General features: G+C 46.7%; 1 protein-coding gene across 1 annotated transcript; it reads left to right on the forward strand.

The window, feature by feature from the left end:
* Positions 1-1,745: 1,745 nt before the first annotated feature.
* dlgap3 (discs, large (Drosophila) homolog-associated protein 3) lies at positions 1,746-17,100 on the forward strand. The gene is made up of 12 exons (XM_056410825.1): positions 1,746-2,259; positions 2,313-2,887; positions 7,749-7,960; positions 8,857-8,959; positions 9,054-9,270; positions 11,104-11,621; positions 11,766-11,860; positions 12,964-13,183; positions 13,360-13,654; positions 13,740-13,831; positions 15,717-15,863; positions 16,480-17,100. Exons 1-12 carry the CDS (start codon positions 1,746-1,748, stop codon positions 16,792-16,794), a joined length of 3,303 nt encoding a protein of 1,100 aa, XP_056266800.1. The 3' UTR covers positions 16,795-17,100.
* Positions 17,101-23,014: the final 5,914 nt, after the last annotated feature.

The raw sequence follows: 23,014 nt of genomic DNA on the forward strand, positions 1-23,014 counted from the left end.
AATGACACGGCTCGGATGTGGGTGAGCTTCCTGGGTGGCAGCTCTCATTCAGCCAATCAAGGCAAACAGGCCACGCTCTAGTTCACGATTATCCCAGCATCTGTCCCCTATCTCTCATCTCTGCGTGAGAAGCCGACGAACACCGGCGCAAATAGACTTTCGCGGGAGCTCGGTGAAAAAACATCCAGCCGAGCGGCTTGATTCCGGCTTTCATCGGGTAATTTCATCTCAGTTTAATCAAATCTAGAAATGCGAGAGTGCGTTATAAGCAAACTGTGTGCCCTTGATTCATTATAGAGTTAGTGGAGAACGTGGCTGATTGAGGATGAGATTACAGGAGCAGCAATTAATGCCAGTCCAATTAAACACATGATTACCACATTTGGAACGTAATCACAGTTGTTATCCGTGTGTTGAAAAAGAAAAGGCAACACAGAGAAAGGCTGTGTGCGGTCTGTTTACTTTTACTTTTATTGTGTGGGTGATATGGTTTACATCGTGCCACCTTTTTTCTGAGCTCGGCAAGGTGTATTGATTTCATTTTCTGCCATTTGTTTTGTGCGGAGGATCCCATCCTCGTCCCCGGAGGCCACAGCAGGACTGGTTTCTGCCTGGTCACCTGGATATCAGGCGTTCGCGTTGTTGTTCGGCGGGTTTACTCAAATCGGGGAATTCAATATGTAATTGATAGCACAGAGGTTTGCGAGTTTGCCTGGACGCCTGCCGTCGCTCTCCGGCTCCCTCGCATTAGGACGCAGGTGATCGATAAGCGCGCTGTTTTCCTCGGCTGTAAATCATGTGGATGCCGCGAGACTCCCCGCGGCCACGGGCGGAGGGAGACGAGCGACGGACGACATCATGGAGCGCCGGGACGTGAATTAAACGATAAAACGGAGAGAGCAGCGAGAGGGGCTGAGCGGTGGGAGGTTTGAGGCAGAAACCGAACCGACACCTTGAGAAACAAAGAAGGCTAATGAGCTTGATTAATCAGCCGTGCAGCTTTTGAGATGAATGAAAAGAAGAAAGCGGACCCTGACTGCAGCCTGCGGGATGAGCGCTTACTATTGCACTCTTTGTCTTTGGTTGGGTAAAAAAATGAAGTGCAACATCAATAAAAATGCTAATCAGACGAAGAAAAACACATTGTTTTCACTTTCAATTTAACAGGCCACTTGATGGAAGAGAGAAAACAATCTGGACATCAATCTGCAAAGTCCATTTATTTTTGTTGTGATATATTTGTAAGTCAGACCATGAATTACACTCCACTGCTTCGACCACCTTTTCGTCTCACGCAGACACACACACATGTTATTTAGAGCTGTACGCACTCAGAGTTCTGTTTTTAAAGCCACCACCATGTTTGCTCTGAGTGATTACTTAGTGTGTACTTGTTGTGCCTGTGAAGAAAACTTAAAGTCTTCGCGGCTACGAAAGAGTGACTGCAGCACTGAGCAACACCCTCTCATTAACAACAGGTATGTTGTGTCATGAGAAGGTCAAATATTACTGATCGCAAGGCAGAACACTTGATTCGATTATTTGACACGGTTCCTCTTGTTGCTCGTAAATACAATGTGTTCACTCCTGCCTTCGCGGATACGAGGCTTACATTGTTTCCCCTTTTTTTTGTTGCCCCCCCAGGTGAGACCAGAGCAGCCCTGTCACGCCCACAGCGCCCCCTTTCGGCCCGGACGGCCCACCACGCCCCGGCGCCTGTGAAAGGGTACCATGTCAGTCGTAGTATGTCCCAGCATTCCTCCAGTGGTGGCGGAGGAGGACCCTGCCAATGCCCGCCTGAGGACTGTGACGGCCCGGGCAGAGACTACTACCAGGGTCACAGCGAGGGCCACTATTACCCTCCCGGAGGTCCGGTTGACGCCCTGGCATTGGAGAGGCACCATTCCCACTCCCATAGCCACTCTGGAGGGGGGACCTTCCCGCGCTCCCACCCCAGCCAGCACCCGCCTCTCCAGTCGCTTGACTCTTGCGAAGAGTGCCTGTCCTCAGGCCACGGAGGCAAGATGCACCGCGCGCCCCCGAACACGAGCGACCAGTTCGAGAAGCCCTTCCACCCCGACGGCTTCCACACGCTGCAGTACCAGCGCAGCGCCAGCGGGGGCGCTGAGCCCCGCAGCGAGAGCCCCTCGCGTATCCGCCACCTGGTGAACTCTGTGCAGCGCCTCTTCGCCAAGTCCCATTCTCTGGAGGCGCCGACCAAGCGGGAGTACAATGGCACGAGAGGAGGCGGGGACTACCGTGGCGAGAGAGGAGGAGGAGGAGGGGGAGGGGAGGAGGAGGAGGAGGAGGAGGAGGAGGAGGAGGAGGAGGCCACAGGAGTGGAGGAGAGGATGGCGGAGGCCACTATTCAGGTCACCAGCCTCGCTCCACCAGGAGGAGCAAGTCTCGAGAGCGAAGCAAGAGCGGAGACTCGCGGCACGAGTCCGGCAGGCGCCACCGCAGCCGGACGGCAGGCTGGTGGAGCTCTGACGACAACCTGGACAGCGACAGCAGCTTCCTGGTCAGTGGGGGCAGGCGGGCCTATCCCAGCGGACACGAGAGCCTGGATGCAGCGATCCAGGAGCTCACCATGAAGAGGCCCAAGGAGCGCGGTGGCGGCGGTGGTGGTGGTGGTGGTGGTGGTGGTGGCGGTGGTGGTGGGCCGGTACCTGGGGAGTGCATGGCCTGTACCACGTTGGCTCTGGCTGGAAGTGAAGGAGGGGGACATCACAGCCACCAAGACCAGTCCCTGAAAAGAAGCACCTGGTCAGCCATGACAGTGAGTCAGGCCAGAGAGGTGTACCCTTCTACCAGGGGAGGAGGCTACAAGAAAGCCCTGGTGCCCCTGGAGAGTACGCTGAAGGAGAGGACCTTCCACTACTTGCAGGTGTGTGGAATGATTGTGTGTGTGTGTGTGTGTGTGTGTCTGTGTGTGTGTGTGTGTCGAGGGAATACAGTATGTCTCAAGCTGACATGTCTCATGCAGGTTATTTCTTAGCTTCATAAAAAGTGTCACGGCTTCTTTTTTTGAGTCAAAACTCAATCAACCGAGAGTGCATGTTTCAGTTATATCTGTCCGTTGAGGACATCCAATAACACATTTAAAAACTAAAAGGGCACTCAGAAAACGCATACCTACTCCAATCTCGCAATGTGTTTTTCGTACATCCTGTGGGTCGGATCTGCTCCCAAATGTAATGGCCGATGCCACACCTTTTTCGACAAGTTCATCAAAATTGGGCCAGTAGTTGTTCCATATTCACCCAGACAAACAAATAAACAGAACCAAAAATAAACAGAACCTGTTTGGCAAAGATAATCTGAAACAGCGCTTTCTTAATCTCCCATCATTCCTTATAATCGTCAATTAAAATCTTCTGTCGAGGCATGATGGGAACTTGAAATGTTTTCATCCCAAATTGAAGGAAAAGTGAGAGGATCCATGAAAATGAATGCACACTCTAAATACTTTTCTTTTCCCCAAGGCATATGTTCCAACATGATTCATATATCCCTGGGACACTGACACTCTCCTACAGGTATTAATTGACTTGTAAAACCCTTCACTAAAAGGCTATATAAAAGGCTTTGTAAAATGGACTTGGGATTTTTCTGTGAATCACAGTGATTGTCACCCACATAAATATTCAATGTCCCTCCCAACAGGCTGTCTTCCAGTTGCCATGATTAATATCCGAATCCAACACATACATTTATTTTCCCCCGTTGCCCTCATTTTCTATGAATTCCATAAGATGAAAAACTAAATTTGTTCCAGTGCAAAGTCATTTGAAAGAGCGCACACACACACTCGCATGAGCACACAAAGACTCCCGCGCAAACCTCCAGCTGTGCTGAGGTAGCGCTGCCACAGCAGGCTGTGTGTCTACGGAAGCAGCCGGTAGCCACAGGAGTCCCCGGTGTGTTTCTCATCCTCGAGACAGAAGCTGAGGTCTGCTGACGGACGAGACAGAGGGAGCGGGCGTGCGCGTGTTCGTGTTTCCAAAGGACAAACCCCCGAATCGTTGACCTCGGTGCTCGAGGCTATAGCATCACATTCACACCTCGGGACAATTCAGGGCCACAGAATGAACTCCCCCACTGCAGCTTTACTCACATCTCCATGTGTCACTTGACGTTTCGGTGAGAAGGGGAGGTGCGGTGGGGGTGGGGGGATTTTGGGCTGCCCTCGGATGTGCAGATTCATCCACGGCTTTCAGAGGAGACCGCTTCCTGGAGCTGCAGATAAAGAGCTGTTGAGTTGTACTCCACCGGTACCTCAGGACAAGCAGCTCCAAACGGAAGCCGTGTTCTCTGGAGGCAAAGGTTTGACAATGGTTTCAGTCTGTAAATCAAGAAGGTGATCAGAAGCTTTGTAGGGCCTGTTTTATAGTTAAGTTCTCATAAACAGTTTCCTAAAAAGTGGACGTAGTCCGTGGGGACATCACCCTTCAGTTGTGAAGCCTTGAGTTTGGCATTTTTGCCTTTGCCAAGTGAGGAGAGGCTGTGGTTGAGTGCTGACTAAGACATTTTTAAATGACCTTAAAGGTTACAATTTACGAACCCACCGTGAAGAGGTTACAGTTAGAAGACGAAAACACAATTGAGACCACAAACTGTTTAGTGAGGTACTTTAGAAGTACTCCATACAATCTGACTTAGTTTTCTGCAACCAGAGGAGTCGCCCTCTGATGGCTGATAGAGAGAATACAAGTTTAAGGCAACTACGCATTGGCTTCACGTTTAAGACCACAGTTTGCGACGAGCTAATAGCCATATAGTATTTACCAGCTAAGGAGCTTTGCATTCCCCTCAAGTGTTAGTGGCAAAAATGAGTGAGAGTGAATATTGGACGAATATTCATCAGGTTACCAGACACATGACTTCAAATGAATTATAATGTTGCTTCTTGTCTGCTGGTTGTATCCAATATATATCTGACATTTCAGTGATGCCAGTTTGTTTAAAGGTTTGAAAACATCCTGCCTACCCTTACCGTCTGCACATAAGAGAATAAAGTAAAACATTGTCATATCACAAAGTATGTGGTTTTCAAAGCAAACACAAATTCTATAAATCTCAAAGTGGTGAAAATGGAAGACATTGTGATTCTTCTGACCGGAAACATAAAGCATTGCATTTCAAATCAATTCCAAAAGGGCTAAGGCCATTCCTTTATGTCAGAGAGAGGCAACACTGTTGTACTCCCAAGCTTTCAACTGGCATTGCATCAATAACATGGACAAACTAGCCCACAGTAGGTCGTCGAGAGAGAAAAAAGCAGAGAAAAAAGTGAACGGCTTAAAGTGAGAATTAAAGAAAAAATGTGAATCTTCACACGTCTGAAGTACTGTGGTCCGAGTCAAAGGGTCATGTTCAAGGTTTTCTCCTCTGGTCTCAACGGCAATCACAGCGCAAGGCGTCCCACAGCCTCTTCCTTCCCTTCGGCCTGTGTCCGGCAGATAAGGAATGATACGAACCAGAATATGGAGCGAGAGTGAAATGAAGACAGAAACAGCGAGGGAGAGAGAGAGAAAGTTAGAGGGGGGTGGGGGGGAGGTAGAGGGATGCAGAGATAGAAAAGCTAGCTCAGGGATAGAAAAGAGATAAAGGAGGTGATGGTAGCCAAGGGGCAAAGTGAGAGGAGAGAAAGAGCAGCATGAGAAAATGAGAGAGATGGTAGAAGGCCAGGAGGATCGGGAGATTAGGCTGAATCATCTTTTAAATATGGTGGGCACACATATTTATATCCCGAACCAAGTGGTCCTCCACAGAAATATAATTATCTGTCCAAGGTAGATAGGTATTCACATCTGCTGTGATGCCAATTAAAGGTGGGGAGGTGGGGGATCTTTTTATATCGGCATCAGCCACTCCGAACAAAGTGTGAAGCACGAAGCTGACGGCCCTCCAACAGGACACGGAGACATCGAGAGGAGCCGAGGGGCCACGAAGAAAGTAGAACGCAGAAGGACTGAGATGTCAGAGTTAAAAGGAAATTTACGTTGGATTTACATTCGTCAGTTGGCCAGAAATGCAACTCTAAAACATCCAGCCCCTTTTTTTGCTGGATTAAAAAAAAGGCAATTTATAGTTTTTGAGATGTGAGATGTTTTCCCGTTTCCCCCAAATGGCGAATAAATGCAACTAATGCATCTTTAAAGACAAGAACTGCAATGTGTTTCAGTCTCGCCCTTTGGAGCTGCCTATCTGTGTATTTCATTGGTCCCCCACAAAGCATTTGGAATAATAATGTATCGGGGTCCAGGGACAGTCAGGGTATTTGAAAGATATTTCTCACAGCTTTCTTCATGTATTAAAGTTTGTCTGATGCTCGTTTGAAAAACTGCAACAGTCCAGACCGGGGGAACATTTTAAAGAGTTATGAAATCATTCTGACCTATGAAAAGTCATACATTTTACACGACGGCCACAGTGGCAACCTGATGTCGTTATGATTTTATTTGTTTCCTATCGTATCAATTCTCTATTTTTTTTCTTCCTCTTTAGTTTCTGGCTGTGTTCCTATGTGTGTGTGTGTGTGTGTATTTCATTTTATTTTCTCATCAGACTTTCATTCATCCTCCCATCTGTCTTCCTGCTCTCAGCCTGATTCGGTTTGTTCTTCTGCTTCTGTCTCTCGCTCTTCCTCCCCGTTCATCGGTCCACGCTGCTTACCGACCTTTTTCTTAATTTTTTTATTCGCTCTCTGTTTGTCGGCTTCTGCTGTTTCTGCTTCTGTCAGTGTCTCTCCAGCTGTCAGAATTTCTCACTTTCTGTAAGTCACTTTGTCTCTCCTTCTTTAATGTCATCTCCTATGTGTGTGTGTGTGTGTGTGTGTGTGTGTGTGTGTGTGTGTGTGTGTGTGTGTGTGCGTGCTCTCATCGTGTTCACGAGCATGCATTTAGCTCTCTGGGTGTCGTCTTAACACCGAGTTCACGCGAGCCGCGACTGCACGTCTGATTCATCGCTCTCCTTCTGTTTGAGGTGTGAAATACATTTCATCACTGAAAAGTTTTTCTGTTCCGAGAGGTCCTTCGACTTTAACGACCGACATTTAGAAGAAGAAGCTGCCGACGGCGCGGTGACAACATCTGCAATATCTCACCGCTAATTCCTTCACACTGTGATCTAAATCTGTCCTTCTGTACACATGACATCTATTGTTCTGTCCATCCTGGAGAGGGATCCTCCTCTGTTGCTCTCCTGAAGGTTTCTTCCCTTTTTTCCCCCTGAAGGGTTATTTGGGAGTTTTTCCTGGTCCGATGTGAGGTTTTGGGGCAGGGATGTCTATGTGTACAGATCGTAAAGCACTCCGAGACAAATTTGTAATTTGTGAAATTAGGCTATACAAATAAACTGAATTGAATTGATCAATTGCTTTTCCCTTCACAGTTGGTGCAGAAGAATAATGCACTCTTACTGCCTTGGGCCCGTCCTGGAGAGGGCCGCAGAGCAGATAAGATTGATTGTTTGGGGCAGCCTTAGGGGGCTTTAGCGCTGTCACCGCTTTTTAATTTCTTCCGAATATTGTAGATGTTCACGCCTCCCACGGGAGAGTGGTGCTGACACAAGAACCGCCACGCCCGCCCCATCGCCGCCCATCGTGGTATCCAGCAACATTCGCCTTGAAATCATTTTCAGTGTTTAACCCATTAACCAAAAGTCAGATTTGTCGTGTATGAATGGTTGTACACTTATTCTCACTGTGTGTTGCGGATTAATCCTCCCCTGTGATTGTGTCTCAGGTCCCTTCGGACGACTGGGGCGGCGGGTACGGAGGCGACGCACCGGACGGCGGAGGGGAGATTCCGTGCCGACGTATGCGGAGCGGCAGCTACATCAAGGCCATGGGCGATGATGACAGCGCTGACTCGGACACCAGCCCCAAAGCCTCGCCCAAGTCCACCCTGATCGCCCAGAGGGAGGCCTTGAGACGCTCTGTCAGCATGGATCAAAGGTCAGATGGAGCGTCTGGCCTTCAGAATGTTATGTTACTATGTTGTGGCTATATTACTGACCGTTGGCTCCATTTGAAAGATGACATTTTTCCATGATGCTGATATAGTGTTCAAGGGAAATATTACATTATGATGACTCAAATTCATGTTCACCACTCTACCCACTGTATTGTATTTCAAAAGAAAACCGACATGTTCACACACAAAACTAAACAAGAGTACACATTGTTCATTTAGGACTGCACTATTGCGCTGGGAGAACAAACCTGGGTTATTTCCTCCATATTCCCAGAGAATATAACATACATGTTTTAATTGTGCAACTACGACAGAGAAAGTCAAAATATGCATTTCACTTTTTCTTATTTGACATGGGCATGCAGCATTACACTCAAAGGGTCAGAGCACAACTCAGTGACTGGACGCAATATAAATAACAAAAAAAGCACTCTTTAATGAGGCAAAACAGTTTACAAAAAAACAAGGTCCAAAAGGGGCAGGGAGAGGATCGTCGGTCAGGGCAGGCAGGATCAGATACGACAGACAGGACGACGGGAAACAGACACGTAACTAGAGACGACAATCCGACAGCAGACAAGGGAAAGACTGACACAATATATAGGGGGGGAAACACAGGTGTACAACATCAGACAGTAACGAGACAAGAGTGGCTGAGGGCAGGTGCAGGGAATTAAACAATTAAGACAGAGAAGACACAGGAGGAGACATAGGAGACACGGAACACAGGAGAAACAGAACAGGGTGTTCCAGTGACATTTGATCTGATAGTTGTGGTTAATCAAATGTGTGTTTGCAGCTGTGAATCAAAAATAATAAACTCAAGTTGTAACAGTCATCGGCAATGCTGATTCCGTGTATTATTTATTTCATTCAGGTACTCGTGTAACCAGTGCATCGACCCGTACCCCAACAGCCGGACCACACCCAAATCCCAGACCCGCTCTCGTAGTTACACCCGCTCGCTGACCAGCACACAGGTACCACACAATGTGACTTGTGTGAATTGTGTATCCGTTAAAGTTTTGGGGGATGTGGGAAATTAAACCGGAGTGTCTCTCTTACGTCCTTCAGCTGGGAGACACGTTGAACCGTCAGTTCGAGGCCGTGTGCGAGACCATGTTCGGAGAGGTGGAGTCTCAAGCCGTCGAGGCCTTGGACCTTCCGGGTGTGTTCCGCAGTCGCAGCCACAGCTACGTCCGGGCCATCCAGGCCGGCTGTTCCCAGGACGACGACTGCCTCACCGTCTTCTCCATGTCGGGCCCCCAGGGAAGCATCAAGGCCGGGGCCGGTGAGTGTGTGCACGTGTGCGTGGTTCGGCGCACCGACAAACACAAAGTCTGCGTTGTGTCTTGAGTGTCACAAGGATGGCGTGGGAGCCTTTTATGTGGCGGCAACCTGGTGGGAGGCGCAGTAGGACAGACGGTGTGAGAAGGGATTGGATGACGGCTTGTGTCTGCTTATTTTGACAAGAAGCAAGCTCTTCCACACACACACACACACACACACCAAACCACAAACCCTCCACCCTCATTAGTTGCACGGCTATACGTGCAATGTGTGCATCCAATTTGAATTCGTAACCTTGAATTGTTCCTCGATTCCTTCAATCTCGTTTTTTCCTTCAATCCTTCTGCAGCACTTTCCGTGTGTGTGTGTGTGTGTGTGTGCTCTTTGTTCTCTGGATCTCATCCCTCCCATCACCCTCCACGGTGTGATTGCAGGGTTCTCGGGCTCAGTAATAGGTACAGGAATCTTCTGATGACAGCTCAGTGTCTCCGGCTGCTTCTCTCTCTGTCTATGTGTCGACTGCACGCCTCATCCTGGTCTAGTCCCAGGCTTTTTTCTTATGTATTACTCTGTGCATTTTGTATTTTTCTGATCTTTTCTTTGTGTTATCCTTGTAATTATGCCTCTTATTCAAGCCCAACATACAGTAAACCGGGGGTGATTTGTTACCTTCACATTGAAAATGCGGAAGGTTATGTTTTGATCGCAGTGTATGTATTTATTTATTTATTTATTTGTATGCGTGTTATTCGCATAACAAAAACAATTTGGTGGGATGATTGGTTATTATCCGGGGACCATTTAATTAGATTATGGGATCAATCGGGTCAAAGGTCAAGGTCATGGATAGGTCAACATCTTCTTTTTACCATAGCACGGTCAATTTTTATCCAATTGGCATGCAGCTAATCATAATTCAATGCCCAATCTTGTGATATGCGAAGTTATGCGCTCTACCGAGTGCCCATTCTAGTTATTGTGTGTGTGTGTGTGTGTGTGTGTGTACAGGAGACTTCAGCGACACTTCAGTACCTCGCAGGACTCAAATGGCAAAGCTTAGACCATTAAATCCCCCCTGATATTTATGAAAGCCTTCGTGAAGTGTTGTATACATCAAGTACGAACACACAGAATCAAACGCAACGACACAAACACCGACAGGCTCCCACGCCGAAGCTGAGAGCTTCACGGTGAAGGTCTCCGTAAACTGGGACAAGCCGGTTGTTGGTGAAGATGCTTTGAAAGAAGTGCATTCAAGTTCGATTCCTTATTTGCTGAAAATGAACTGTGTGTGTGTGTGTGTGTGTGTGTGTGTGCGCGCGTGCACATCGGCTGCGTTAGGCTACCACGCTGTGAGGGAGGAGGAAGAGACGTCACCCTTCTCTTTTTAATACTTCTCTCAGGAAATTGCTTTATCTTCCCAAGACGAGAGTTCAGAGAAGACTTCTTCTGTTTCCCTTCTGTCAAGTGTGTCTCTCCCACCACGTCGCTCCTCCCTGCCTCCCACAGACAGTCCTACCAAGGGATGATTTATTTTGGGGAAGAGAAACGGAGCTTTTGAGTTTTGTTCATGAATCATTCCGTCACATCTTGCATTGTCATCATTATTATTATTTGTAATTTTTTCTCTCTCTCTTTCTCTCCATATTGGTTAACCCAACACATTTCTCTCTTTTCACTCTTTCCATTTCCTTTCACCTTCTCCATCCAGTCTTCTCCTTTTGTAAGTGTCCTGCCCCCCCTGCCCGCTGTCGATATAGCACCTTTTTGCTTTTAACGGCCCTCTATGCCTCTCTCTCTCTTTTCCTTTCTCCCTCCTCTTCTGACACTTAAGTCTTTCCTTTTCGTAAAGGCGCTCCGCCCCCACTCCCACCTCGCATGTCCAAGTCTTCCCTGTCGGTGCGAGCCCAGAGCAGCACCGAGTCCACCCAGGATGCCTTCTTCCAGAGCGGCGGCCCGTTGGCCTCGAGCTCTGGCCTCGGGCGTCCCAAGCAGCACAGCAACTCGGTGGACCTGGGCAGCTCCGACGGGCCCTCGGGACGCTCCTCCAGGGGAGGTCACTACACCGCCACGGGCCCCGGACGGTCCCGACAGCACAGTAACTCGGCGGAGAGCCTCGACGGGGTCCGGGGTTCGCGGGAGCTGGTGCCCTACGGCGGGGGTCCGGGGGTAAGGGCCAAACACAGCAGCTCGGCCGACAGTCTGCTGGAGGGGCCACCGAGGCCGGCCAGGGTCGGGGGCAGCCTGGGGAAGTCGGTGTCTCTGCCTCAGAACAGCATGGTGCAGAGTAAAGCTGTGGGGCAGGACGACGGGCGCGGTGGCAGGAAGTGGAGGCCGTCCATCGCTGTGCAGGTGAGGAAGGACTTTTTTTGTTAAACTCTCGCATGGATGAAAAGGTCTCATTGATGACCGGTTGTGTACGACAGCGTCAGTGCTCGTGTTTTATCAAACACATCCGCGCTCTGACTGTGGCGGTCGCTGCTTCTTCTGCTCCAGGTGGACAGCTCAGAGACTCTGTCCGATTCAGACGCAGAGAGCAAAGCTCTCACAGAGGTCCACTCGATCGGGGTCCAAGTGGAAGACGACAAAAGGTAAAAGAAGTATGATATGATGTGATATTCCTTTATTCGTCCCACAGTGGGGACATTTCAAAAATCGCAGCAGCGGTGCACATCAGAGCATCAATGAAATAAATATAAAACACAAAACTAAATACTAATACTAATACGAATGACACAGGGGGAAAACAAAATAAAGTGCTGAGTAAAGTAAAGTGCAGAGTTTGACAGGATACAATACAAATACAACTGGAAATCAAAGCAGGGAAAAAGAATAACTTTCTCACCAACTTGAAGAGTGTTTATTTTGCCTGCCATTTAAACTTTTCATCATTATGCACACAAAGTAGCAAACTAAGGATGAGCATTTCCTTGTTTGCTAATTGCCCCAAAGTATGCGGCCTCATCAAGAGGCTTTTGGTCTTTCCGCAGTAATTTATGTGAATAATTTTCATACATAATGTGAAAAATCCTCCATCTCCTGGGCGCCCAGCAGTGCAGCCACCTCTGGTTGATTTCTAGGCTCCATCCTATTATTTCATTAAACATTTCATCAGACATCACAGCTTGAACCCTGTGACACTTTGTTCCAAGAATGTCGCCTTTTGAGACCGTTACCAGGACGACTGCAAATCATACGCTCAACATGATGCAGCCGTCCGACAAATTTCCCCTTGGGGATTAATAAAGTATATATCTATCTATCTATCTATCTATCTACATCCGGCATTGTTCTACGGGGTCAGATGCACGAGCAACCGGCGCGTGTTCCCGAACCCCGAGCTGGCGTGTCCTCGTAGACAATATCCCAGACACGCTGCAATATACGAGGATGACAGAGTGACATCGGGCAAGCGCACCTTTAAGCCTCGTCCGACAGCAAAGAAGGGGAGGTGGGGTATTAACTTGTAATCGAGTAAACACTCATCACTGAGTCCATTGACATGACATTTGCACACACTGGTGCGTCATATGCCAGAGGATTCATCCGGGCTTTTCGCAGCCAGGAAGAGCAGTCGTGACCGTGGCGACTGCCGCGACAGCGTGACCGCCTCGCTCCGGTATAATTAGAAGAGAAGAAAACCGACTGAGCGTCGCTTCTGAGGCCCGCTGTGACTTCCCTTTCGTGTTTGCAGGCGGGCTCGCTTCAAGCGCTCCAACAGCGTGACGGCGAGCGTGCAGGCCGACCTGGACCCCGAGGGCTTCTCGGGACTCGGCATCGCCGTGCCGACGCAGGACAAGAGTCTCCAGTTCGGCTGTTCCTTCCAGAGGCACTCGTCAGAGCCGGAGTCGGCGAGCCAGTTCACGGATTGCCAACGCACTGTCCACACACAGGGGCAATGGGCCTACAGAGAGGTAGGCATGCAGGGAGGCGAGGGCAAATACTATTCAGTGGGTATTCGAGGTAGTTCAGCCATACCGAATGGTCAACGGAATTACTTGTCGACTAAGACATTCGAGTTAGGAGGAGGTATATCGATTAATAACGGTCCGAATACCATGCGTCCAACCCTTTTCTTCTGCCATCCCAGGACTTTCTCCACGGCGGCTATCCCACTGAGGCGTGCCAAGGGGAACCGCGGCCCCACCAGCACCCACACTTGCCTCCACGTTCCCACTCCCCTCTGCCCATCACCGCTGAACGAGCCTGGGCGGGGAAAGCGTCCCAGGAGGGCCCCCGGAGCCTGCCCGACTCGGGCCGAGCCTCGCCCTGCATGAGAGACGGAGAGTTCTTCTTGCGCCTCCTGCAGACGGAGGTGGAGAGGATGGAGGGCTGGTGCCAGAACATGGAGCGAGAGGCCGAGGAGAGCGAGCTGCCGGAGGAGAGTGAGTCGGGGATCAAGAAAGAAAAGGATATAGAGTGGACGGTTCTTTGATTTCTAACACGACTTGTGCGCTGTTTCCTCGCCAGTTCTTGAGCTGATACGAAACGCAGTTGGCAGTGCCCAGATGGTCATGTCTCAGAAGGTCCAGCAGTTCTTCCGCCTCTGCCAACAAAGCGCGGTGAGTCTGTGCGATTGACCGTAAAAGCATGACAACACACATTACACACGGTGCATGGCTTTGGTGAGATTCACTGGGCTTATTACCTTCGCATTGAAAATGCCGGAAGGTTATGTTTTGATCGCCGTGTATTTATTTATTTATTTATTTATTACCTTCGCATTGAAAATGCCGGAAGGTTATGTTTTGATCGCCGTGTATTTATTTATTTATTTATTTATTTGTATGCGTGTTATTCGCAAAACTCAAAAAGTATTGAACCGAATCACATGAAATTTGGTGGGATGATTGTTTATTATCCGGGGACCAGTTGATTAGATTTTGGGATCGATCGGGTCAAAGGTCAAAGGTCAAAGGTCATAAACAGGTCAAAATATTGAACCGAATCGCATGAAATTTGGTGGGATGATTGTTTATTATCCGGGGACCAGTTGATTAGATTTTGGGATCGATCAAGGTCAAAGGTCATGAACAGGTCAAAATCTTGGATGATTGTTTATTATCCGGGACCAGTTGATTAGATGTTGGGATCAAGGTCATCAACAGGTCAAAATCAGAACTCAAAAAGTATTGAACCGAATCGCATGAAATTTGGTGGGATGATTGTTTATTATCCGGGGACCAGTTGGCTAGATTTTGGGATCGATCGGGTCAAAGGTCAAGGTCAAAGGTCATGAACAGGTCAAAATGTTCTTGAATCACATGGAATTTGGTGGGATGATTGGTTATTATCCGGGACAATTTGATTAGATTTTGGGATCAATCGGGTCAAAGGTCAAGGTCATGGAAAGGTCAAAATCTTTTTACCTTTTGTCCAATTGGCATGCAACTAATGCCAAAATGTTCATAATTCAATGCCCAATCTTGTGATATGCGGGCCATTCTAGTTTATTTATTTATTTGTATGCATGTTATTCAAACTCAAAAGTATTGAACCGAATCGCATGAAATTTGGTGGGATGATTGTTTATTATCCGGGGACCAGTTGATTAGATTTTGGGATCGATCGGGTCAAAGGTCAAGGTCAAAGGTCATGAACAGGTCAAAATCTTTCGCAGAACTCAAAAAGTATTGAACCGAATCGCATGAAATTTTGGTGGGATGATTGTTTATTATCCGGGGACCAGTTGATTAGATTTTGGGATCGATCGGGTCAAAGGTCAAGGTCAAAGGTCATGAACAGGTCAAATCTTCTTAAATCACATGGAATTTGGTGGGATGATTGGTTATTATCCGGGGACCATTTGATTAGATTTTGGGATCATGGAAAGGTCAAAATCTTTTTTTTTTACCATAGCACGATACATTTGTGTCCAATTGGCATGAAACTAATGCCAAAATGTTCATAATTCAATGCCCAATCTTGTGATATGCGAAGGTATGCGCTCTACCGAGTGCCCGTTCTAGTTACCTTCGCATTGGAAATGCGGAAGGTTATGTTTTGATCGCTGTGTATTTATTTATTTATTTATTTGTATGCGTGTTATTCGCATAATAAAAAAAGTTTTAAACCGAATCGCATGAAATTTGGTGTGATGATTGGTTGTTATCCAAAGGTCAACATCTTCTTGAATCGCATGAAATTTGGTGGGATGATTGGTTATTATCCGGGGACCATTTGATTAGATTGCGGGATCAATCGGGTCAACGGTCAAGGTCAAGGTCATGGATAGGTCAAAATCTTCTTTTTACCATAGCACGGTCAATTTGTATCCAATTGGCATGCAACTAATGCCAACATGTTCATAATTCAATGCCCAATCTTGTGATATGCGAAGGTATGCGCTCTACCGAGTGCCCGTTCTAGTTATAAAATGGGTTCGATGTCTTTCTCCCTTTCACAAATCTGTGTGTATTGCTTGGTTCCGTCTCCCTGGCCACTCAGGACCCATCGGCGTACCCCCAGCCCACCTCTCAGGACCTGGCGGGCTTCTGGGACCTGCTCCAGCTCAACATAGAGGACGTCAGGGTCAAGTTTCAGGACCTTCAGAGGCTTAAGGACTCTGGTTGGAGGCTCCCGCCTGAAAAGAAGGTGAGAGGCCCGGGGGTCCAAACGGCCCTGGTTTCCCATCAGCGCTCTCCCAGAGCCAAGATGGCAGAGTGCAGAAGAGATCCGCAGATGGCCGTGCCCTCCAACCATACGCAGGCGGTAAAAACACAGAGCAGCAAGAGGAGCTTAGCTGCCAACGAGACGGTGGAGTCTCAAACCGCTAGACGTCTAAATGCATATCGGCTTTAAGACAGAAGAAGCGTGTCTGCTTCATTGTCACTGATCGACGACATTATTCTTGGTAACAAACTAACAATTGTTTCTCTCTTCTTCTTTTTTCTTTTTACATTCTTTTTGTTTTTGTTTGACCTTTTTTCTTCGACCATTTCATTTCCTTCCACGTCACCCGATGCCAATGCATGCTGAGATGCTTTTTTTCTTTATCTTTTTCTTTCTCCTTTGATTATGGTTTTTGTCTCTCATAACGCCTCGGCCCGTGATTCGTCCTCACGCGTGTACTTTCTCTTTTGTTCGTCACTCTCTTTGTTTCTCCCTTTTTGCACATTCATACGACACCTTTTCTTTTGTTCACCACCCGATACGATAAATCCACTGTCCGTTGTCATCATGTATCTACGTCTTCCCGTCGCCGGGCTAGGAGGATAACAAACTCCCTCCTCCCTTACCAAAGAAGCCAGCAGGCGGGGTGAGTGGCAGCCTCCGGGCCGATAGCGTCGGGGATGGGGGCGCCGGGGTTGGAGGAGGTGGATCGGGGGGCCTGGTGGTGCCTCGCATTGGTGGACACACCCTACCCATCAGGGAGAAGTCTCTGGACCTCGGGGACCGCCAGAGGACAGAAGCGAGGAGGAGGCTGCTGCAGACCAAGCGCACTGCCTCCTTCAGGCAAAACTCGGCCACCGAGAGCGCAGACAGCATCGAGATCTACATCCCTGAAGCCCAGACTCGACTCTGAAGACCGCGGCGGCGCCCATCCACCTCTTCAGCCACAATCTGCCCTGCGCACCAATCTCAGTCTTTCTCTGAGCCCAGTGTCCTCCGCAGGTCATCTCTGTTCACCCGCTACCCTCCCTTCGGCATTTCCTCCACTTCCCTTGGCATAGCCACGAATTCACTCCTCTTGCTCACGAAACAAGCAATGACAGCCATTTTAGTGTCTTGAAATGTGGACATTTTACTGACATAGAGGCCTCAATGTGAAATGGTAGCTCGCAGACATGAGTTATCGACTTTTTAAAGAATTCTCTGAATTTCCTTTTTTTCGGCTGACAAACGCGTAACGGTCCACTTTTATAACAGGAGTCAGTCGTCGGCGGAGGTTCACGCAGTAGTAGCATGCCTGTGCGTGTTCACCGAGCACTTCTCCGTCACTGACAATAAAGGGCTTGAGGATACAAAACCTCTGTGGAGACGACGGGATAACAGAATCTCCGTACGGATCCCCCGTTGCCATCTCCCGGAAGCCATTTGCTAAGTGAATCGACTGCGATACAGCCACTCTCTTCACCGATGCTCCCAGTGTGGATGAATAAACATGGGTTAATTTCTCTCCATCAGTTTAAATGCCCTTAAAGTCAGATGGTTGGCGATCCCCAAAGAACATTCTCCAAGCATAGTCAGTCAACTCCAGCTGGCACTTTTCACCCCGGTGCCATCTGTCCACCCAGGCACCCAGTCAAAGAACATGAAGCTATTTTCTGTCCCTACCCCTCATTCCCCACATCCCCTGTCCCCACCGACGACCCGCAGTGATGCCGTTTGAATGTGCAAGTGCTATTTGTACATAGCGTGCACACTCGTGTTTGCCAAAAACAAGCTTTTGCTGTGTAGCATCGCAGCCTCGACAGCGAGAGAGCATCACAAACAACCCTTTGCTTTTCATGTCGTCTCTCTGAAGTTTCAAGTGTTCAGGGGTGGGGTTGCTGGGAATTCCTTAGAGGATATATATATATCGGTGGCTTTTTAGGACTCGACTAAGAAGGCCCCTATTTCACTGTGAGACTACAGAACCACCTAGTGGTCAGATGAGGACCCACAACCAACCACAGTGGTCTGTAGAGAGTCCTTTCCACCTCGGTCAGGAATTAACAGGCACCCTGATGAAACAGCCATGAAAGAAGATTACTTTGTATCAGTTATTTCCGTTCTCTTTTCTGGAATATTCAGAGTGGACTTTCACATGATGTGTTTGCATCGTTGTGAATTCTAAAGCGGCTGATCGCAGCTTAATAAGGGAGGAGATCTGGCAACGTGTCCAGCAGAATCCACTGGCCTGACTTGAAGTACAATCCTCTCAGTTTCACACAGGGTGAAAGGATGAAAGGAGGAAGGAGTTCTCTGGATTGAGAGAACATAAAAGGAGTCGTGTTTAATCTAGAGCCCGTCCAAAAAGTCATCGAGGAGAGGAAACCATCCAACGTGATAGTGTTTGGTAATTATGCTGAGATTAAGTTACACTTGTGATGAATGGATACGAAATGTTAGTTGCACTATGTGTTCATTTCTCTTCCTCTTTATTTACTTCTTGAAATCATCTGGTGTGTCCACGGAACAAAACGTAGCATGATTTTTTAAAGGCTTCCAAGGGCTCTTATTTATTTATGTCCGAACAGATATTTCATATTTAAGTGTTTTGTACGGATGGTGCCTCTGTTTGTATGTAGTGTGAATATGAAGGGTTGCGTGTCATGAGGGACACGTGATGAAGCCCAGAGAAAAGTCCAAATCAGCCGTTTTAAAGACAAAAATACACAAAGTAAGAATCTTTAAGCATGACCTGTTTTGTTTTATTTTGTAACTTTTGGATGGAATGTGTTGGCAAAATGGAATATTTTAATGGAAGATGTATATTTTATAATATAATCTACATTTCTAGATTAGTAGAGACTATTGAGTACAGTATATGTACAAAAACAGCATATATCAAATGTGAAAAACAACAGTATTATTATGATAGATTATAGCATTGTGTGATACTACAGCCGTGTGGCATATCCAGACTCAGTAAACGTGAAACACCGTTTTAATTGATTATTATCTTCAGTTTGTGAGTGCTGGGTCAGGTTCACAGGGTATAAATGGCAAGACTTAATTGCCAAGTATGATCCTCCTTAGGCCTACTGCATATCTGTCTGTGGTTCTAGCAACATATACTGCTGTAGCCCCGCCCTGTATTCCCCTTTAGAACCAACTACATGTGCCTAACCAGCTATATGTGGAGGTTTCCTTTGAACACAGTTTACAGTATATATTAAATATATATATATATATATACATGTAAATAGAAAAGTATACAAATCTACAGAGAGTATTGTTAAAGAAAATGTTTTTATTGTACTGACACTCCATACTTTGTCTCCCTCACTTTCACTTTCAATACACACATAAGGCAGATGTTGTGTATGTTAACACTGCATGTTTTATGTCAACCTCCTTTGAAAAGTTTAGCAGAATCCCTTTTTTTTTTGACTGATAAAAGCAAAGCTAATTTTGTAGCTTGTTTAAAAAAAATTGTGAATGAAAATAATTGACAGGATTTATACAATTCCCTTATTTCAATGACTCATGCCTTTGAACACAAATGATCTCATTGGAGGACAAAGACACTGGCAACCTTGATTTGAATCTCTGCTGATCAATTGAACAACTTCCATGTAAAACAAGCCGCCCCGGCAATGAGACGCCGGGCTGAGAATGAGACTTGTCGTTCAACTCATTTGCAGCCGTGCGGGTTGCTGGAGCAGCCTTTTTTTTTTTTATCCCCCCTCCCCCACATCCTCCTCCTCTGTTACCCTTAAACTCGACAACACCTCCGTGATGTTCGACACAGCCCCCCTCATGAAACAAAGCACAAATACTTGCTTTTATACTGCTACTCCACTGTGAAGGCCTCTTGACTCCACCCTCACGATCCTCAAACCTACACACAGAGGGACGGCACGGTCTTTCCGTTACGAGTCGGCCTTGAGGGACACCAGGAACTTAAAGAGGCTTTGTCGGATGTTTATCCACCGTAGCAACTACGACTACTTCTTCTTCAATTCTCGCTGACTTTCTCCTCGATACTTTTGATCAAAACGTTGAGGTGTTAGCCAGCCACCTTGCCTTGAAACAGGTCCATTGAAAACACAGTTGTGGTGGTTTGATTTCCATACCCTTCTCTAACTTTACAGTATAAATGCAGGAGCCTCAGCTAGAAATAGCACCTGGGTGTGTAGTTGTATACGAACATGATCTGAACACTCACCAACACGCCAGACAGACTACGAAACGAACCCTTTCACCTCTTTCTCGAAGTGCAAAAATCCCTCGCGGACCGCCAGACGGACAAGTCAACTCCGAGTACCTCAGTTTCTAGCAGCAGTGTCTCCGACCCCGACCCAGGCCTCTGTCCTCAGGGGCTTCTCTCAACCAACGAACCCTGGTAATACAGGACCAGATCAGTCCCGCTGGGAATGTTGTCCATATTCTCTGAATAAAAGCCCAAATCCTTTTGAGCTCAGATTATCTCCCCATTCTCTGGTAGCCATGATCTGACACTGCGGAGCGGGATGTGGAAGAGAGGCAAAGAAGTGTTGGTTGAGGTGAGAGCTCAATTGTAGCCCGTGTGTGTGTGTGTGTGTGTGTGTGTGTGTGTGTGTGTGTGTGTGTGTGTGTGTGGGCTGTATATTGTGCATCTGCAACAAAGTGGAGCAGGAGGGATGCTGTAGCAGCAGATTTGAGTTTGAGTTACGCAGAGGCAGAGCTGCTCTGGAGGAAAAAAGAAAAGTCACTAGTTGAGTTCAACTTCAGTGGGAGGAGCCAAGATCCTGTTACGTCTGGCGAACCACAGCTCGGAGCTGTGGCTTCTTGTCCCATTGCTCCTGGCAATATTTAAAATGGATCAGCAATCGAATAATTTAGTTCATGAGCATGTCCTGTTTTGTAAAGGCATGTGTATGAGGAACAATCACGGCCACCTATGTTTCAGCAGTTGAATGTTTTTAACTTACTAGCAACACTAGGATATATGTGGATGTTTTTAACAGTAACTTCATACACAGCATTAGGAGTAAAGTAAACAATAAGCCTGGATTACCGACATGCTTTGTTTGAGGCTCTTGTGCACAAGGAGACAATGTCCTTCCAGTGGCGCCACGAACACTGATGAGTACTATTTAAAAGAGGAATTACAGAATGTAAATACAATCAATGGCCATTAATGGAAAGATAAGCCAACCACCAACAGTTTAAATAACAGGGATTTTTAAAAATAAAAATCATGTATTATATGTTTAAATTTACATGTTGATTGAAATTCCTTAAGATCTATACGTTTTGTCTCGACTATAAGAGGTTTCACTTCCCTCTGCCTCCAGAGCAGCTCTAACCCTTCGAAGATATTCAACTGAAACTCCAACATAGCACTGAGGTATGATTGTGCGTGTGTGTGTGTGTGTGTGTGTGCCTGTATTTACACTGTAATGTTGCTTTACAGTATACACACAGGTAATCACGTGGGTCAGAGACAACTTAGCAATTACTGTGTAATTAATAAAAAAAGATTAATATCCACCCTCACGTTTACAACAATGTAAATAACTTGTTACCAATGGACATTGCTATTCTCAATATATTGTTATTACAATATGATTATTATAAGTAGTATGATTATTGTCATCAAAAAGATTATGTATTGCCATCACTCTCATTATTATAAATGGTGTTGTCGATTATAGCTATGGGTAGACATTGTTCTGTATTCAAGGGCGAGTCTTGTGTACAATAACAAAAACAATAGTCTATTCTATGATGACAAGTCTTAAATTGCTGCTACTAAGGAGATGGAAGTAAAGCAAACTGACAATAACTCTGGGAAGACATTTTTCTCTGGGATCAATGACGGACACTCCACTGAGGAGTGAGAGATCACAAGAGGAAAGCAAGCGTGGAACAAATGGACTGAATGGAAGATCCAAACATTTTGTGCATTTACCCCTCTCTGATCTCTTTATTCCACCAGAGGCCAAAAACAACACGGACGTCCGGATGACACAGACTCTTCACGTTCTGCTCTTCAATGTAGCAAAAAAACTCAACCGCCGCCTCGCCGCCTCCTCTCTCCACCTCTGCTCCTCTCTCATGCGTTTCTCACTCTGAGTTTTAATCAAACGGGTTTGATACAGCGAGCTTTTTCTGTCTTTGAGCTCAGCTTTATCTCGAGTTCTTTTGTTTTCTACACGTTTGATTCAGTGCCAAGACAGCAGACTGTGCATACAAACATCAACAGGCTTATGGGTTTCTTTTTCTCCGATTTAAAAAACAAACAAACAATTGACTGGAGGATATAGCAATAGTGATGCCATTAGACATGAGCTTTGTTTCAAAAGGCCACCGTGGATACGCAGGACGCATGAGAACACCACGGAGACGGGGAGATGTGGGATGTGCGCTCGACAGGCTGTTGCACCGTGAAGTGTAAAATCATGATTATGTTGGTTGTGTTGTGGTTCTCATTTTGTACATACAAATTTATTTATTGATCTTGTATGTTTTATGGATCTAGATGTGTCAAAGGAGCACGTCCGATGGCGCTGAAGCCCAGAGAGGTGGCACACTGTGACGTGGTTTACCCCAACACAGAATGTAACACTGTCAACGTTGTCAAAACATTTTCTAATGGCTAATATTAGTACTATTAATATGATTATTATAAAGCTATTTTAGCGAGTTAAATGAGGTGCTGTCTTTGTCTTTCTTTTGTGATGATTTTATGTCTCCAATGAATGGTTTATCAGAAACAGACACATTTAATAGCTACATGTGTTAGACACTCGAAGAATTTGACTTGGCGGCTGGCGTGTACACATTAGACAAACAAAACAACAATCAAGAGTCAACATATAAGATCAAATAAATCAAATACATCTGTTCATGAGGGTCAGTGGGGGACCCGGCTCTGTTCATGAGGGTCAGTGGGGGACCATGCACTGAAACCTTAAGTCAGTCAAATCTTTCTTTAGTCCCTGAGAATCTGGTTTAATAACTCAGGAGGGATATTTCTCCGTTGTATCGATCAGATTCATTGACAGCGGGCTGGTAATATAACAAGCACAAAACTTTCAATGTTTTTTAATTAAAATATTGCTAAACTCTGATTCTTATAACTTTTTTCTGACCAAGCCTCAAGCAAGCGG

Source organism: Pseudoliparis swirei, chromosome 1, assembly GCF_029220125.1.
Source record: "Pseudoliparis swirei isolate HS2019 ecotype Mariana Trench chromosome 1, NWPU_hadal_v1, whole genome shotgun sequence".
Taxonomy (NCBI): domain Eukaryota; kingdom Metazoa; phylum Chordata; class Actinopteri; order Perciformes; family Liparidae; genus Pseudoliparis; species Pseudoliparis swirei.

Bases quoted from the DNA above. Each gene is read 5' to 3' on its own strand.
- dlgap3 (XM_056410825.1), top strand. From the start codon at position 1,746: ATGTCCCAGCATTCCTCCAGTGGTGGCGGAGGAGGACCCTGCCAATGC. The intron at 2,888-7,748 runs GTGTGTGGAATG...ATTGTGTCTCAG, and splicing joins GGACCTTCCACTACTTGCAG to GTCCCTTCGGACGACTGGGG. The intron at 13,184-13,359 runs GTAGGCATGCAG...CTGCCATCCCAG, and splicing joins GGCAATGGGCCTACAGAGAG to GACTTTCTCCACGGCGGCTA.